This window comes from Dermacentor silvarum, chromosome 3 (assembly GCF_013339745.2).
Source record: "Dermacentor silvarum isolate Dsil-2018 chromosome 3, BIME_Dsil_1.4, whole genome shotgun sequence".
Taxonomy (NCBI): Eukaryota; Metazoa; Arthropoda; class Arachnida; order Ixodida; family Ixodidae; genus Dermacentor; species Dermacentor silvarum.
In genome coordinates, this window is record NC_051156.1 from 129,651,229 (window position 1) to 129,670,383 (window position 19,155).

General features: G+C 49.2%; 1 protein-coding gene across 3 annotated transcripts in view; it reads right to left on the reverse strand.

The window, feature by feature from the left end:
* The window catches only part of LOC119445780 (monocarboxylate transporter 12-like), a 95,402-nt gene that overhangs the window by 17,047 nt on the left and 59,200 nt on the right, over positions 1–19,155 (reverse strand). For all 3 annotated transcript variants that reach the window (XM_049663615.1, XM_037710057.2, XM_049663614.1), the window contains one exon: positions 11,040–11,183. In XM_049663615.1, coding sequence (XP_049519572.1) covers positions 11,040–11,183 — 144 coding nt within the window. The remainder of the gene's footprint in view (positions 1–11,039; positions 11,184–19,155) is intronic.

Genomic DNA, 19,155 nt, shown 5'->3' on the forward strand with positions numbered 1-19,155 from the left:
GTAGTGGCGTAGTATGGGCGGAGACGTCAACAAACGACGGAGCTTTGCGAACGCGTCCTCGCACACTGACGCAGTAAGGGGCCCCTCGACCACTAGTCGAGGGGCCCCTTACTGCCAAGGAGCTTCGTCAGTGGCGATATAATAGTGGCGAAGTTTCGAATGAAACGTCGAAAGTAGGAACACAGTCCTACGAAACTGCGCAGTTCTTTGACGGACGTCGGTCTGGGAAACTCGACTACGACCCGAAGCTTGGCTGGGTCTGGGAGAATTCCATTCTTGGACACGACGTAGCCCAGTATTGTCAGCTGCCGTACTGCAAATCAGCCCTTCTTTAGGTTCAAGTGTAGGCCGGCGTTGCTCAAACGCGTCAAAACATGCCGGAGGCGTTGAAGATGCGTGGAGAAGTCCGGAGCGACAACGACGATGTCGTCGAGGTAGCACAAGCACGTGTGCCATTTCAGGTTGCGCAAGACGGTATCCATCTATCCATTCATAGATATCCTTCAATAAATTTATCTTGAGCATTTCAAAGGAAAGGTTGTAAAAAAATGCCGCAAAAATCGAAAAGAATGGATAAATTATGAATGTTTAAAAATGATCAAAAAGAAAACGATACATTTCAAAAGGTTTTTAAAAACTAGAGACCTATCAGACCTAAAAACATTTAAAGAATTCCGCAACAAAGTAAATGCGTTTATTAGGAAAGAAGAAAGAAATTATTTAAGTCAACAATTTGATCCAGACTGCTGCAATGGGAATGCAAACATCTGGAGGAAGCTTAATACGTTACTTCACAGGACACCTATTTGCTCAGGAATTACGGAAATAGAAATAGATGGCCAGATTGTTAAAGATCTAGAGCTTGCCGAAAAATTAACCACTTTCTCATAAACGTTGTACAGCCAACGCAAAAATTACAGCCAACGGGAACTCGTGCAGAGACTACAGAAACGAACAGCATTTATTTCGGACTAACCGACGATCAAGAAATAGTCTTAACGTTCTCTGCGCTAAAGAACACCAGCACGGGTGACATAGACGGCTTTCAGATATCTCTGATCAAGCATGTAATCCATATTATAGCTCATGCGCTCACTCACATTTATAACCTGTCTTTATCGACAGGCTGTCTTCCAAAACAAATGCAAACGTCTGTTGTCACTGTGCTATATAAAAAAGGAGACAAAAACGACCTTACGAACTACCGCCCCATTTCTATATTACCGATATTTTCAAAATGCTCTGAAAAAAATTTTTTAAAGAGTCATAAACTTTTCCACCAAATTTCACATAATAACAAAATCACAATATGGTTTCATGAAGGGCAGGTCCAGTGAGACTGCTTTACTAGCCCAAAAAGAAATAATTCTAAAATCTTTTGAAGATAAGAAACTCTGCATTGGAATCTTTGTAGATTTTTCCAAGGCCTTTGATCGTCTCTGTCATTACACCTTAATTGAAAAACTACATATGTATGGTGTTCGTGGCATCCCACTTTCACTCTTGAAATCATACCTTAAGTGCCGATTGCAATGTGTAAAAATTAACAATTACTTCTCCTCTCTTCAGCCGATAAATACTTGGGTACCACAAGGTAGCATTTTAGGGCCGCTGCTTTTTAACCTTGTGGGAATCCTCGGGTCCCATAACCGCCGCACGGGCAGCGAACGTCGCGTCAAGCGCATGCGTGCCAGGAAGAGTTGGGAGAGGAGAAACTTTCCTTCCGCGGGCGGCGCGCGGGAATCGGCTACCTTGCCGACACTATGCTGGCTGACCGGCTGTAGAGACACCCTGCCCGAGACGAGGACGACTGCCCTCTCCCTTCCACCCTTCTCCCACTATTTCCTTTTTTCTCCCCCCCATTCCCCTCCCCTCAGATGCTGAGCCGTGCTCCCTATAAGGGCTGCAGAAATATGCATCTTTTCCCACTCCGAACCTCTACTACTACTCGCAAGCGCTATTAGCGCCCCCGGGTGGGTCACGGGAGATCCCGCTGATATCGCCCGGGTCTCTTTGGTCTCCAGCAAGAGGCGACGGCGGAAGTCTCCGCCGTCGCCCTCGTATTCCCGCACGTGGTTAGTCAACCGCGTTCTTGCCGCGGCAAACGCCGCGTCCCCCCGTATTCCCCAGTTGGTAAGTCGGAAGCCCTTCTTTACCTAGTGTATTATTCTCTTCGAGGTAACCCTCAGCGACGTCAACTATAGCTAGCTGGCCTGCTCGAAGTGTTAGTTGCAGTCGTAATAAATGCTTTCCGAGTGTACACGTGGTTGTCGTCTATTGTTTCCATGAGCTTGTACCGGACCGCGGTTGATGCGCAGGCATGCGCCAACCGCGGGGCTCGGTGTGTCGAGGCAGAGGGCCGTTGGCATCCCCCATATCCCGACATTTTGGCGTTCCCAACGTGGGGCAAGCTCTTAGAAAACGGGACGACGATCTGTCCGGACCAGCGTTAGGCCTCAGCCGAAGGCGTGATTGCTAGCTAGATCTGTGTGTGCTTTTTTGAGGGCGAGTTAACGCTGCGCCAGTGTCGCCGAACTCGTGTAGACGCTGAGATTTGCAGCAAGTTTTCTTTTAAGAGTACGCCCGAAGCGAGTGAGTGCAGCAGCCGGCGCGGTGGTCGATATTCCCCTGTACATATATAAATAACCTCCTTTCTGTATCTTTGGCTCTGGAAGCCAGGCGCCGGAAACGCTGGCTAGGACGTCAGCGGGGCGCAGTCCCAGGAGTCTGCTCGGAAGCTGCGGGTTGAGCAGCGAGCGGGGACCACTTATCTAGGCCTGCATCTCCTCGCGGCGGCTCATTGGAACCCTTTATGGGTCTTTTGTGGCATTGGTATCCGTCATGGACGCGATTAGGCCTAAGGCTCTGCGGAGCTGCCGGTCGCATGTTGGAAGACGACCATGCCGTGACATTTAGCGGGTGCAACCGGATTCGCTAGTTCTACTATACTCGCCCGAGCGGAGAAACCTCGTTCGACATAGAAAGCTTATTTTGTTCAGATGAACTCAATATTTTGCGGGCGGAATAACCGAAATCTTGGGGGACCAGAGCGCTTTGTTCATACGAGCATCGCCCACGTTCGCGCTGTATCGGACCGGAAAAATTCGGTCGAAGCGAATAACTTCATTCAAACGAACTGGATTTTTTTTTTTTTTCTCGTTGCCGCATAAAGCTATGCGATAGACGGGTGGTTCAGCATCGTGTCAGACGGCCGACGCTCCGGCGGCCTCTACTGCCTTAATTCTAAGGGTTTGTGGAGTGCATTTGAGCGACTTTGCAGAACGAGTGAAGTCGCCTCGACTTGCTATTGCTGCCATGGTCCACGTCCCTGCCTGCTGTCTCGGCCCCTCCCTATTCGCGGCCCGATGCAGCAGCACATGGCAGCCACGAGGAGGGAGGCCTGCCATCATACTCCCACGAGGGTGCGTCGGTGCGAGGTTCATCGTGCCGGCACGCGCGCCGCTTCGAGAAAGTCCTGACCCCCTGTTCCCGGGTGGACATTGCGGCGCGCATCTTGAGGGCAAGCCATCTTCAGCCCCCGTCATCGTCAACCACTGTGACGGCTGCCACATGTGGGCGGCCGTGCTGCCTATCAACGTGGATTCGGTCATTTCCTGCCGGAGTTTACCATCGCATCTGCCCGGATACTTTGTCAATGCCGTCGTTCCAGCGATTTCTCCGCCGTAGGGCAATATTTAAGGGTGGAGGGATGTGGGAATCCTCGGGTCCCATAACCGCCGCACGGGCAGCGAACGTCGCGTCAAGCGCATGCGTGCCAGGAAGAGTTGGGAGAGGGGAAACTTTCCTTCCGCGGGCGGCGCGCGGGAATCGCAAGCGCTATCAGCGCCACCGGGTGGGTCACGTGAGATCCCGCTGATATCGCCCGGGTGTCTTTGGTCCCCAGCAAGCGCCGATGGCGGAAGTCGCCGCCGCCGCTCCCGATTCCCGCACGTGGTTAGTCAAACGCGTTCTTGCCGCGGCTATCGCCGCGGCCGCCCGTATTCCCCAGTTGGTAAGTCGGAAGCCCTTCTTTACCTAGTGTATTATTCTCTTCGAGGGAACCCTCAGCGATGTCAACTATAGCTAGCTGGCCTGCTCGAAGTGTTAGTTGCAGTCGTAATAAATGCTTTCCGAGTGTACACGTGGTTGTCGTCTATTGTTTCCTCGAGCTTGTACCGGACCGCGGTTGATGCGCAGGCATGCGCCAACCGCGGGGCTCGGTGTGTCAAGGCAGAGGGCCGTTGGCATCCTCCCATATCCCGACAACCTATACATCAACGATATTGTAAAAACTAGTGATAAACCTAAATAAATAATCTATGCCGATGACACTAGCATTTTCTTCACTGGTATCGATATGGGTGCATTGACTACACTTATCAACGCTACATTAGAGAGCCTAAATGCATGGAGTGAGCAAAATTGATTAGTCATTAACGCATCAAAAACAAAAACTGTCATTTTTCACTCGCGGATGCAGATTACTTCTCCATGTGATGCCTTACGCTTAGGTAGTGCGACGATTGAAATGGTAGAGACGGTGAAAACTTTAGGAGTATTTTTAATTGTATAATGTCATGGGAACCACAAATTAATAAGTTAATAGCTAATATTTCCAAATGTGTAGGTATACTTGCACGAATGCGCTCCTTGCTTCCAGTTTCCGTTAAGATAACACTTTATAACAGCTTGTTTTTATCGCAAGTCAGTTATTTTTTTTTTTTTTGGTATGGGGAAGTACAACAGCAACGAACATTACTTAATAGACTATACAAACTACAGAAAAAGCGATTAGGCACATTGCTAATGTTGACTATTATGCCCACACGGGTGAATTATTTAAACGGTTTAACATTATTCCAATTCATCAGCTTTACGAGTATTACTTAGCAATAAGATATAAAAAATTCCTGCTCAAGAGCAATCGCGCTTTTTTGGATATTTTTCAACTAGAACCATACATTATCCCATACTCTACTCGTCACCAACAACACTGGATCATTCCATTCTGCAGAACACACTTTGGCCGACAAATGCTTCGCTTCACTGTTCCTGTTTTATTAACCAAATTAATTCAAAAAAGGATAGAAATTGAAGAATGTGGCGCACGTGTTATTAGGGAAGCACTTTTATCATGAAATGAACGCAATATTATTTATCACTAACTAAACTTTTAGTGTATATTGTAATTTGTCTTGGTGTATTGTACTGTGTAATTTAACCGTAAAGGAATCTGTGTATCTATATTTTCAGTTCGTAATGAATCTATGTGTATTACGACTTGTAAAATATTAACCCTTTCTTACTATGAATGAATTTTATTCGTCTGACCTCAATGCTTTCCATGTATCAGGGAGGCTCGGGTTCCCCTCAAGTGACTAATGTCACTTTTATCCCGAGCCTGCCCTCATCCTTGAGATGAAAATAAACTGATTTGATTTGATCATGCGCCCGAAGGTAGCGGGCGCATTACACAGTCCGAACGGCATGACGTTGAATTCGTACAAGCCGTCGGGCATGACGAAGGCTGTCTTCGGTTGAGCGTCCTCAGCGATAGGGACTTGCCAATACCCTGAGCACAAATCGAGCGATGAAAAGAATTCAGCTCATTGGAGGCTGTCAATCCCCTCGTCTATTCATAGCAGCGGATAGACGTCCTTGCGGGTGATCTTGTTGAGCCGTCGGTAGTCCACACAGAACCGTACGGAACCGTCCTTCTTCGAAACAAGAACGACTGGAGACGCCCAGTGACTGTTTGCTGGTCAAATAATATCCCGTCGAATCATGTCGTCGACTTGCTCGTTAATTACACGACACTCTGTAGGACATACGCGATATGGACGTTGCCGAAGTGGTGGTCGGGAGCCAGTGTCGATGCCATGCGTGACAGTGGACGTGCGGCCCATGGAAGTCTGCACGACGTCGAAAGATGGGCGAAAGTCTTCCAACAGCCACAGAAGCTGTGAACGCCGGACCGGCGTAAGGTTTTCAGCGATGGGGGAGCCAAATACATCTTCAGGCGACGAATCAGACTTCGAAACAGCACTGAGCGTACAGGAGCTGGGCCAGTGCGTGTCATCGGGTGCGTCCACAACTTGTGCGTCTTCGAGGGGTTCCACTCTGCCGAGACATTCCCCTCGCAGCAATGTGACAGTATATGGGGACGGATGGTGGTGGTGGTGGTAACATTTATTTAGGTGCAAGACTGCGGGCCGCTCCCACGTTGGGACGGGAAGGCAAAGCCGCACCGCCACATCGTGGGCCTTCTGGACAGCCGGGAGTTGATTAATTCATTCGTGGCTCTTGACCAATGAATAAAATGCTTTCGCCATCAATACGTGGTCAGTTTGGTGCTGTAAAGAGGGGCACTACCAGAGCATGTGGTTAAAATCGCTAACTCCGCCGCAGTCGGGACACAGAGGGGTGACCTCCGTGTACCTACTGATGACGGAGAGTGTGGGATACGAGTTTGTTTCTATTAGCCTGAGGGTCACGGCTTGAGGCCCCGTGAGATTTCCATGTGGCAGGGGGAAAGCCCTGCCACTCATCTGATAGTGGCTAGTGATCTCGTTGAAGGTGGAGAAAATGTCCCTCAAACGGGGGAGGGGGGGGGGGGGTTCTGCCTCCGAAAAGGTCGCACCAAGCCCGTCGCCGGTCCCACCAGGCACACCGGCCTCCCAGTGCCCGGCGCGGCCGGCAAGACCTCGCGCCTGGGCATGGGCCAACTCATTAACGTTTCCTAACAAAAATAGCGCTATCACCGTGAGTGATTTGCACTGTCGCAAAGGGCACCAACAATCCTTTCTTGTGAATCCGCAGTCAGATGGCGAAAGGAGTGCAATGGTGTCGCAGAGACCGTCGCAGTACACTGCCACAGCCGCTGACACGTTCGGAGGCACTTGGCTATCGTCTGTGACGAGTATCTTGTTCGAAAGCGAAGGTCTGTCTGCCGGCGTCATCTCTGAGAACGGCCAGAGTTCTATTTCGGTGGATGTGCAATGAATGACGGCATTGTGGCGGGAGAGAAAATCCCATCCCAGGATGATGTCAAGCGAGCATGCAGGAATGATAATGAATTCGAAGGCATACCTGGCGTCCCGAATGACGACGCGAGCTGTGCATGCTGCTGTTGGGTGAGTACTTTGGGTGCAAGCCATACGAAGGGATAGCCCCGAAAGTTGCGTCGTCACTTTTCGCAGGAAACGGCTAAGTTTTGCGGCCATAACGGATACGGCGGCTCCAGTGTCTATAAAGGCAGATGTGCGAACACCATCTACAAACACGTCTATTATGTTCGATGGTCTCTGCTGAGGGCTTTCACAATTCGATAGCGTCGCAGCCCTTGCCTCGTGGATTGCGACGACTAGTTTTCCCGATCTCGTGCGACCTGACGTGGCCGCATCGGCGACAACGAGCGATGTCGTGGAGACGGTGAACAGCGGGTAGATAGATGGAGGTGGGCGTAACGTCGGTGACATAGGCGGCGGTGGTTCGTAATTAGGGCGGCTGGACTGGCTCATGACGGGTGATGCGACTCGAGGCGGCTGCACGCGATTGAAGAAACGTGCAACGTGGCCGGCATAACCGCACGCAAAGCATATGGGTGGTTGTCAGAAGTGCGCCAACGGTTTGCCTGGAGAGGGTCCCACTCATGGCTCAGGACGCGATGGACGTAGCGGCTGCTGGTATGGCTGCATGGTGGGCTGCAGACGGAGCCTAGTTGACATCGGCGTATGTAGGCGGCACAACCGCTTCGAACGACGGAGGTCCAGCGACGGCGTTGGCGTAACTAAACGGGGCAGCCGCAGAGATTGCTTGGGCCGGCATGGCGACAACTTGAGCGTAGCTAAGTGGCGCCGGTGCCGGAGGGCGCTGGTAATATTCGGGCATGACTTCGGCGATTTCCTGTTCAATCACTCGGTGGAGGGGAGGCAGGAGTGTGGTTGATGGCTGCTCCACATGCTGCGGGTGAGCAAAGGGCAGCAGAGAGAGCTGTCGTGCATGTTCATCGCGCAAAAATGTCATTTCTGCCAGCAAGGTGGTGTGGTCAGAAACGGTTGACAAGCCAGCGAGATCTGCGTCCCGTGCTGGCGGCCGACGGGTCAACGACCGCTGCCGGCGTAGCTCCTCATAACTCTGGCACAGCGTGTATCTCTACTACCGTGCGACGATTTTTGGCGAAGAGCATGGTGAAGGCGTCGTCGTCGATGCCTTTCATGAAATTTTTGGTCTTATCCAACTCGGACATGATCGCGTTGGTTTTCTTGCACAAGTCCAAAATGTCCTCTATCTAACTTGTGAAAGATTCCCCGGCCTGCTGAGCGCGTTCGCGCAAACGCTGTTGTGCTCGCAGCTTACGAAGAGCAGGGCGGCCAAACACGTCGATAATGGCAGTCTTGAAAGCGGACCAGGTCGGGAAATCCGATTCGTGGTTGTTGTGCCACAGACTTGCTACTCCCGCCAGGTAATAGACCAAGTTCCTCAATTTTCCTTCCTCGTCCTATTTGTTGGGTACACTCACGCGCTCGTAGATAGCGAGCCAGTCCTCCACGTCGGTGCATGCGCGCCAGTGAAAATAGGTGGGTCGCGTTGGCGAGGGACACCGGGACATGCGGGTGTCCAGCACCTCCACCAATTTACACCTCCACCAGAACCAGCACCTCCACCAATTTGTAAGGATGTTTATTGGACTGCACTTGAAGCAGCGCAATGGCGACAGTCCAAAAAGTGCAGCACGAGCGGCGCTCGAGAACCGAAGAAAACGACCCACTAGAAGGTACTGGAGAAGGAGACCCACTTCACGGTGCTGGAGCGGACCACCCACTTCAGAGTTCCAACATTTCGCTACACTCAGAATGAAACATACATATATAGCGTAGAGCGCGGCCCACTGTCGAAGGTAACATTTATGTAATATTTGGTTAGAACTTAATTAACGATAATGCAAAAAAGGTATGTGATTTTGAATCTGTGAATGTCAAGCTAAATCATCCTCTATGCATTTTGTTTAGTTAGAAATATAAAAGGTTTTTATTTATTTTTGTTTTATTTACCAGATACGCGTTCCATTTATAGTACACCCTACTGTACGTTGTTCTTGCGGTAGCGCTTTGTGCTTTCTTAAAATTTTTGCGCTTGTTCAAGTTACCTGACCCTACGACCAAGCGCATGCTTCAGCGATAGAGAAATAAAATCGCTTAACCTTGCACTCGGCAGCGCAACGCTTGAAACAGCGAAGCTGGTCGATCGTAGCCCAGCATTTTCCGTAAGTGCGCGAGAACTTTTCATCTTATTACTCATGATGATCATAATTTCTTTTCGTGCGTCTCGTACTTACGGCCGTCACTGCGCGTTGCATAGCGCAGCTTGCCACACCGACACCGCGTTCCACCGCGTTGCAATGCCGACAAAGCGTTCCAGCAGACCCGCTCCGTGAATGCTATCTGTCTCTCTCTGATTGAAGAGCATTTAACAGCCGTTTTTTTTTTCATTGAGATGACAAGTTTACAGAGGGCTACGAGAGAGAAACGCTTCCGCAGGTCTTACCCAAAAGAGTCACAGGATTCAGAGTGCGAAAACTACGGATCAACAAGAATTATGTCATGTTGAGGGCTACATGCAGACCCATCACGTTCAGCAATGTTGACTTAAAATGTTGGTCATATTTTGTGAAATACACTACAATTTCTAATGTCAATTCTAATTGTATCTCGTCAAAGGTGCGAAATAAAGGGTTGCTCAATACAAACGAACATTCACATCCATATTGCTCGTACTCTTGTTAATATTCGCTGAAACCCTTATTAGCAATACGCGCTACTTCTAGATGACCTCGAAAAAGCATTACAACTTGTTTCCAGCCTTTGAACGTTACGCAAACTTTTTTGTGCTTTTTTTGGATCGTAGAAGCTTTTGATTTTTTAACGCTCAGGTCAGCAACACTTTCTTGGCAACAAAACTTTTCTATGTAATGCAGGTGCGCCACAGTGTCAGATTGTACAACCACTATTTTCATTGAGTGTCTGCCACTTTTATACAATATTGAAGTTATGAAGTTATGCGACGAGGTAATATTTCGAGGCCGGTTAATGCAGGTAACCAGGACTTAGTACATGTGTACGTGTGACAGGTAATTGGTCTCTCGCTACTTCTTGTTTTGAGACAGTTCTCACCCTAAACTTCGAGCTTTCTTGCCGGTCAACCTAGTGCACGCTTTAGCTAACCTAGTGGTTTCATGCAAATTTTCTTTGTGCCCAAGCCGCTGGCGTTTTATTCGTGAAGTGTATTTTGTACAGCGAGGTTTGGAAATGAATATTTGTGCAGTGTATCACGAGAAAAAATTTAAAGCTAGATGTATAATATCTATGTTTTTCCGGCGACCACTTCAACGCGCAAAATACTGCGGTCTGCCAGGACATGATGTATTAGCTCGTGCGCACAACATGCATCTGCCTCCATCTACAAAAACGTTATATTGTAACTCATCTTTTGAAACCTTGCCTGTCAGGACTTGACGTTCGAGAGACATTTTCGTGACACTACTCAACGACCAAACCCTGGCCGTCCAGAGTGCCCGCGATCGGGCCGTCAAGTTCGGCTTGGCGGTCCCTACGTGGACTAGCCGGGTGACACGGGGTCTCCCTGTGTCTTCTCTGGACCTAAATAAAGTTATTTCACTCACTCACCTATTATTTTCGCTTGTGTGATGTGCCCGCAACAGTCGAACTTTGTTTTGTAGGCCGCAGAGATTATATTTTATTTTGGAATGTGCTTCAACGAGCTCTTCAAAGAGACCTTAATCTCAAACCTTATTACGTGCGGTATCTGGTGCCATCTAATCTGACGATGTATCCTTTGATCTCTTTTCACTCATTCGAATGCATACAGCGGGGATCCACTCATGTTGCATCGAAATACCTAACCTATAATTTCATCAGCAACTTAATTGATTAAAATTATCGTCCAATGGGAACATCTACCGGAATAAATCAAATTTCGTCCAGTTCAGTGTTCTGTATTGGTACGGTGCTCATCCTTACCGTGCATAACTCCTAGCGTGACGCTGAGCCATGTGATATCAGGGGAAAATGAAGACACTATGATGCCGGCCGCTGCCAGCGCAGATCCCCCGACCAGCACGGGAACTGTGGTGAAGAGTTCGCTGAGAGGACCAGAGAGTAGGCCTGCAAAAAATTATAATGATAAGAGAGGATAACGTCTGCTTTTTTATTAACATGGGTGCTCAAGGTGCATTTGTGTTGTCGCCGTTTGTCCTGCTATCCACAACACATGCGCAACCCGTGGATAGAGCGACAAAGAGCGATGAAGTTGAACCAGCGCAGCTGCTCCCACTGCTGGTAGGAGCGTTGTGCGCAACCACATTCGCGTTGCTTATGAGCAGCTGTATCGGCTGTATTCACACCACAGCGTGGTGAACGTCAAGCTAAATTATGCGTGAGGAAGCGCCCACTACGGTATATACACGCCTTTAGACTGCCATATGTCTATCTCGGAGTGACGCATGAAATGAGATAAATAAATTAAACAAAGAACATACCACTTGGGCTTGTACTACAGCGCTCCTTTTGGAGAGGTGCCTACTGCAATACTGTTTCGTAGGCATGCTTATCACAGAACACAGTTTGCCTTGGGGTATATTCACATTATTCTTGTGTTGTACGGGAAAAACTGCCATCCATTCGACCAACGCACGTAGATACATTTCACTTCATTCGCACTCACTCATTCGAGGAAACGCAGACACCTATGGCGGATGTGCTGCGCATTTCAAGAAGACTGCCGCACAGCTGAATGGTAAGTGCCTATGGATGAACGGTACTTTTGTGTAATACGATTTAGACTTGAAAAACAGAAGTGCCTAGAAGTAGGAGCCACATAGGAGCACTCTGCGATTGCCCACCATGCGTGTGCGAAGAGGCGATTTACGCTTCACCGAAAGCAGGTCAGTGAGGGCATCGGATGTGGCGCCAGAACCCCATGTTCCTAAATTTATCTCGTGTTAGCCGGCACCTGCCCTTTCGTAGCGCGCTTGGCATGCATGGCAGCTCGGCAGCGTACACCAGCCGCATCCTCTTGGGCTTCATTCGCTGACCGGCGTCACCGCCGAAGACCGCGCCGATGCCATCTGCAGGGCGATTTGGTACAGCTTTGCCCACCGACTCGTACATAACTAGGCTACTATAACATTTAAGGCGAAGCTGTGCTGCCGAGATATGCGTGTCTGCCATCTAACGACTAAGGCGTTTAACGGGCTGGTGCCATCTAGGAACGCTGCAGCGAGCTTGTTTACAGGGTTTACCGTTTCGAGCGTAGAGTTTTGTTCAATAATTGCTAGAGTGAGCTATGGCGTTAGCGTCTGCGAGAGCGGCAAGCAGGCCGATTCATTCAGCATGCGATGGATGGCTAGTACATGGATTTGCCTAACCTTCGTCCTTCTAGCTTCAAACGGCTTTGTGACTTTTCAATCTCGTCATATTTAACAAAGTGCGGTGTTATAAATAGCTAAATAAACGTTAACAATTTTTTCCGATGGCAGGATTCGAACAAAGGACCTCTATCACACAAGCTTGACATTGAAACCATTGCGCCACAGACGCATGCTTCGACAAGCAGCCTAGAACACCCTTCCTCGTGGGCAAGCCAGCTAGCTGGTTGACACTTGGCGTGCGTATCGATCCGCAGTTGCATTAGAAGAAATTGACGCATCAGAAACGCCACCAGAGCAACCCTGTTCTGGTGGTGTGTTCAACAGATAGTATATATATTGTTATGGGGTGTGTAAAAGACGTTTATGGCGGGGTTACGTAGGGCAAGTGAGTGCCGATACTGCACGTCGTCCATCTCTACCTCGCTGCACGCCTAATGTTGTTGTTGCTGTTGATGCTGCTGCTCCACTACCTTTGACACACAGTAACATGGCTCCCCTCGCAGATGAAGCCCTCCGGGCGAGAAATCAGTGGGGCTTTTGTTGAGTGAAGGGCTTCAGGCGGGCTACATGCGTGATGTTGGTCTTGGCTGACAGTTGTCCACTGGAAGTGAGGCGCGCAATTCTATAATTCACCTCGCTGAGACGCTCAAGCACAATAAATGGTCGAACATAGTCAGCGAGCAGTTTTTCACATAGGCCGCGTTTACGTACGTTCGGGAGTCCATAGCCACACTAGGTCACCCGGATCGTCAGTGACTTGCCGGTGACGACTATCGTACTGATTTGTACTACTTTTCTGAAGCTAGAGTACGTAATCGAGCGAGGCCCCGAGCCTCCTGCGCTCGGCAGAAAGTTTCCGCCATACAAGCGTCCTCGTGACTGCCAAAAGGAAAGATAGTGTCTAATGTGTACCTCGGCGGTCGAGCTTAAAGAAGAAAAAACGGACTGTATCCAGTCGTCTCATGTTGCGCGGTGTTGTGTGCGTAAGTGACGAACGGCAATACTTCGTCCCAGTTAATGTGATGCGAGCTTACGTACATGGAAATCATTTTCACAAGTGTTCTGTTCGTGCGTTCTGTCAGACCATTCGTCTGCGGGTGATAAGGCATTGAGTGTCGCAGGTTGAAGGCGCACAAACGTAGAAGTTCTTCAACAACATCAGCTGTGAACTGATGGCCACGGTCGCTAATGATCACTCGAGGGTATAATGCAATGAAGTATAATGCAATGCAGCATAAACCGTTAAACCTCGCCTGCAGTTGCAGAGGGTAGTGCTGCCGTCTCGCAGAACCGAGTCAGGTAGTCGGCACATACTATGATCCAGCGGTTGCCTTTGGAAGACCGTGAGAACGGTCCTATGAGGTCGATGCCTACTTGCTCAAAGGAGGAACTGGGTGGCACCACAGGCTGTAAGAAACCGGCTGGAGCTGCAGTAGGTCTCTTGTGACTTTGGCACTCGGCGCAAATGGTTACGTATGTCTCTGTTGTCTTGCGCATTTGAGGCCAGTAAAATCTTTCTTTGGCACGATGGAGTGTCGGCGTGGACGCTAAGTGACCTGAAGTTGGATAATCGCGCACGACGCACAAAACAGAAGAGTGGAGGGCTTCTGGCACCACCAGAAGAAACCGTGCACCTGTCGCCGAGAAACTCTGCTTATAGAGCAGTCCATCGCCAACACAAAAATTACATAATGTAGAATATATCGTGGCAGAGAAAAGTGGTTCTAACCTCGGATCATCACGTTGCTCTCTTGCGAGGGTTGTGGCACCTGAGAAATCACGGTGGGTGGATGCGATGAGGTGGTCGAAACTGTCGGCGTCGCATTCCGTTGTATACTAAGAGGCATCCGGGAAAGGCAATCGGCATCAGCATGTCGTCGGCCACTCTTATAGGATACAGTGAAGCTGCACTCTTGCAGACGCCGGGCCCTTTTCTTTTACAAGTTCTTTACAGGCTTTTACAGACTGAGGTGATTCAAATGCTTCCACAGCCACTGTCTTCGCAGGGTCAGGCCTGACGCCGTCTTTGTCCACAACCCAAGGCTTGGCACTCACGAAAATGTCATTTTTAGAGTTGAGCACAAGACAAGCGTTCTGCATGCAGCTGAGAACAATATCGAGACGCGTGTTGTGCTAATAAAATGTGCCCCCGAAGATAATAACATCGTTCGAGGTAGCACATTCATATCTCCCACTTTAGACCTCGCAGAGTAGTTTACATGTACAGCATGTAAATATGTGTATATACTGTCCAGCCTGTCCATATTTCACTGCAAACGAAATCGTTTCTTCGTATTGCATCCTGCTGTTTAGCACTAATATGTATACCTCGAAAAGCACACTTCCTACTACACACACACGTTTCCTGAGCCAATCATACCAAAAATGCTTCGCTTTACTAACATGTCAACTGGAGTTCAGTCTGCCTACTTTTTTTTCTAGTATAACAGTAACATATTGCTTCGGTTAAGTGACTGAGCAAGATGGTGCCATCATACGGAGGGAGACAGTCGTAGGATAAAAACAAATAATATGTTATTACATTCAGCACAACACCGCTTTGTCCTCGCAGTGTAGTCGGCGTGCTAGCGGCGCTGGTTGCCAACTCTTGCTTTAAACAATCGATGAATTTAGCGATCGTTGCTTATTTGCTGATTGCTCGGTTTCGTATAGAGCGAGGCTCAGTCAGCGTGACAGTTACGGTGCGGCGGACCTAGAATTTCCCACTAAGATTACTACAGGAAGTTCCGGCACTACCATCGTCCAGCCACCATGGGAATGATCGTTAATACATAGATCTGTCTGATCTTCGTACTTTTGGCTCAAGACCTTATTTTGGCTTTGTTTATTACGCTTCATCTGCCTTCATGCGCCTACATTTCGAAGCAATCGATACTTTAAATGCAGACGGAAATAAAGCTCTGCGAGCGCGCATAATCACTTCTAATTGCAGCGGTTCAGCTTGTACATGCGTCCCTGCCGTAATGGTATCGGTATCGGGCTTCTGTGCTAGATGTCGTATGTTCTAATCCTGCCATTGGACAACTTTACAGCGACGCTGTATACCTGTCGTTGACCGGGAAATTTCGTGGTGTAAACACACAACTCCAGGTTAAGAATTCAAGGCGCACGACGGCCTCTCTTTCTGTGCAATCAGGCATATATATCATATCATAAGCATCCAACAAACAATGACACCAAGAATAACATAGGGCAAATTACTTGTACTTATTAATTGAATTAAAGAAATGATAAATTAATGGAAATGAAAACGCACGAAAAAACAACTGTCCGCAGGTGGGGAACGAACCCACGTCTTCGCATTACGCGTGCGATGCTCTCACCATTGACCTACTATGGAGCCGTTTTCCCATCCGCTTTCTGGGGTATTTATGTTTTACAATCCTCAGGGAAAGAACTGCAGAAATTCATCTGGGCGACCTTAAGAGCGAACGCTTCACCTTAGGAACGCGAGGAACACCGCAAGGAGCAGTTCTCTCACCTTTCCTTTTTAACATTACCATGAGAAACTTGCCACCCCTCTTAGATGCAATACCCCACGTTAGCCATTCAATATATGCAGACGACATAACAATCTGGACAAACACTGTCTCAGATGGCGAAATCACAGATGCACTGCAAACGGCTGCAGACACAGTCCAAAATTACGTTAAACTAAACGGGCTAACATGCTCTGCCAAGAAATCTGAACTACTAATTATCAGAAAGAGAACAGACAAAACAGACAGCCAACAGCAGGCCTCCACAATAGCGGTTCGAATGGAGTCTGGCCCGGTCCCGCCTGTGCTGACCATCCGGGTGCTGGGAATGCTCATACAACACAACACCCGCAACGCACAGGCTATAGCCGGGCTGCAATCGACGATCCGACAAATGTGCGGATTGATAAAAAGAATCGCAACAAGACACACAGGCATGAGGGAGGAGGACCTATGTCGGCTGATTCAGGCCTTTCTGATCAGTCGCATAGTGTATTCCCTCCCTTACTGCCACCTAAGGCGAGCGGATAAGGACAAAATTAACGCCTTAGTCCGTCTAGCATACAAAACAGCGTTGGGGCTACCCAAATATACTAATTCGGACAAACTATTGAGATTAGGAATACACAACACTATAGAAGAACTAATCGAGGCGCACAAAACGGCCCAGATTTTCCGCCTGTCCGGTACCAGGCCGGAAGGTACATACTAGACAAGCTAGGCCTGAATCCCACAATCGCCTCTGTGGGACGAACCCCCTTGCCACAAATCACAAGGCGGCAGCTGATCATTAAACCTATTCCTAAAAACATGCTCAGAGGAAGGCACGACAACCGTCGTACAGCCAGGGCAAAGCAGTTGTGGGATAAGTATAAAGACGAGCACTCTGTTGCCTATGTGGATGCGGCGGCACAGGGTAACCGAAAATACGTTGTGAGTGTAGTGACCGGGAGCGGCCGCATATTAAACGCGGCCACGGTGGAGGCCTTCTCCGCCCTTGAGGCGGAGGAGACAGCTATCGCTCTAGCCATCACGAACGACCTCGTTCGTTAGGTCGAACGAGGTTAGCGAATCGTTAGCGATTCCAAAAGCGCGATCTTAAATTACAGTAAAGGCACTGTTAGCAAAACTACGCAGCAAATCATAAACAATTATTACCACACTTTTTATCAAGCGGACAGACCTATTAATCTAGTATGGGTCCCCGCCCACTCAGGAAATCCTGGGAACGAGGAGGCGCACCGTATCGCCCGAGGGTGGTTAACAAGCCGGGAGGCGCGCCGCTCTGACTCGGATTCTCTGAGTGAGGTGGTGACCACATATAATGAAATAACAAACTTTTATAAAGAAAGGAGGCGCACATACCCGGCGCCTCATCGGGACCTTACCAGAGCGCAGGCCACCGTCCTTCGCCAGCTTCAGACAGACTCTTTTCTGAGTCCGCACAGATTGGCGATTATCACAAATGGGGAATTTAACCCCATATGTCAAAATTGTAACATGAACGAATTGGCAACACAAGACCACATTCTTTGGGGATGTAGGGGTTTTCCTCCACCAAATACGCTCTTGCCAGCCCCCTCCAAACTTACCTGGGAGACCTTACTTAGGACTGCCGCCGATCTCAGGGAACAACTGAAAATCGTCACTTGGGCCGAGGGAGTCACCCCCAACAGGGGCCACCCTGAGACCCCACCATGATTTTCAATAAAGATGTTGTAACCACCACTTATGTTTTACAACTAGAACTAACCCTGAGAGTGTTAGCCAGTGCCACCACTCACAAACCTAGGGGCGGATGACACCAAGAATAACATAGGACAAATTACTTGTACTTACTAATTGAATTAAAGAAATGATAAATTAATGGAAATGAAAACGGATGAAAAGACAACTATATATATATATATATATATATATATATATATATATATATATATATATATATAGTGACGCGTCACCACGCTGTCGTATATAAAAGGGAGACCCGTCTAGCAACTCAGTCGGTTCATTCTAAGACTGCCATGGGTAGACCACGGAAATTAGATACCAGAAGAACAGCGTGAATGCAATGCTTGACCATGTGTGATGTTTGATAAAGCTTCGCTGGACATTCACGGTCGCTTGGAGGTATGTCGGCCAATGTTTTATTGCGATAGCAATTATATGGACACTCCAAAGCAGATTTCTGCCGTCGGCGTCGCCGTCGCCGTGAGGTTCCGTATGACGTCAATGGAAATGAAATCGTCGCCGCGCGCCGAACGCTGTATATGCGAGTGAAAGGGCGCGAGAGGACGCGCGCTTTCACGGGGAGTGAACGCACGACCGAGAACAAACGTGCGTTCTGCACCATGCTCCCTTAAGGGCTGCAGAAGTAGGCGTCTCTTTCCTCCTTTACAATCACCATATATGTAGAGCAAACGCGCCTTCTTCCGACGCGCGAGAGGCCGTGGGGGAGGGGGAGGAAAGGGAGGCGACGTTTAGCTGCGGCACCAAGTGCCTATTTATATCAGAGGCTCCGACAACAGTCACCAACGCCGCACGCATTTTGAGCGAACGCGTGCAAAACGCCGACGGCGTCGACAACAGTTCTGCGTGTTGCCGGTGCTGCTGCATGTCCAAGTTTATACAGCTGATAAAGGTAATATCATAACTCTGTATAGCTCTCTACAAATTTGCTATCGCAATTGATGCTTCGCCTTTAAGGTGAAACTGCGACAACTTTTTTTATTGCGATAGCAATTATATGGACACTCAAAAGCAGATTTCTGCCGTGGGCGTCGCCGTCGTCGTCGCCATCGCCGTCGCCGTGAGGTTCCGTATGACGTCAATGGAGATGAAATCGTCGCCGCGCGCCGCCGAACGCTGTATGTGCGAGTGAAAGGGCGCGAGGGGGCGCGCGCTTTCACGGGGAGTGAACGCACGGCGGAGAACAAACGCGCGTTCTGCGCCGTGCTCCCTTAAGGGCTGCAGAAGTAGGCGTCTCTTTCCTCCTTTACAATCACCATATATGTAGAGCAAACGCGCCTTCTTCCGACGCGCGAGAGGCCGTGGGGGAGGGGGGGAGGGGGAGGAAAGGGAGGCGACGTTTAGCTGCGGCACCAAGTGCCTATTTATATCAGAGGCTCCGACAACAGTCACCAACGCCGCACGCATTTTGAGCGAACGCGTGCAAAACGCCGACGGCGTCGACAACAGTTCTGCGTG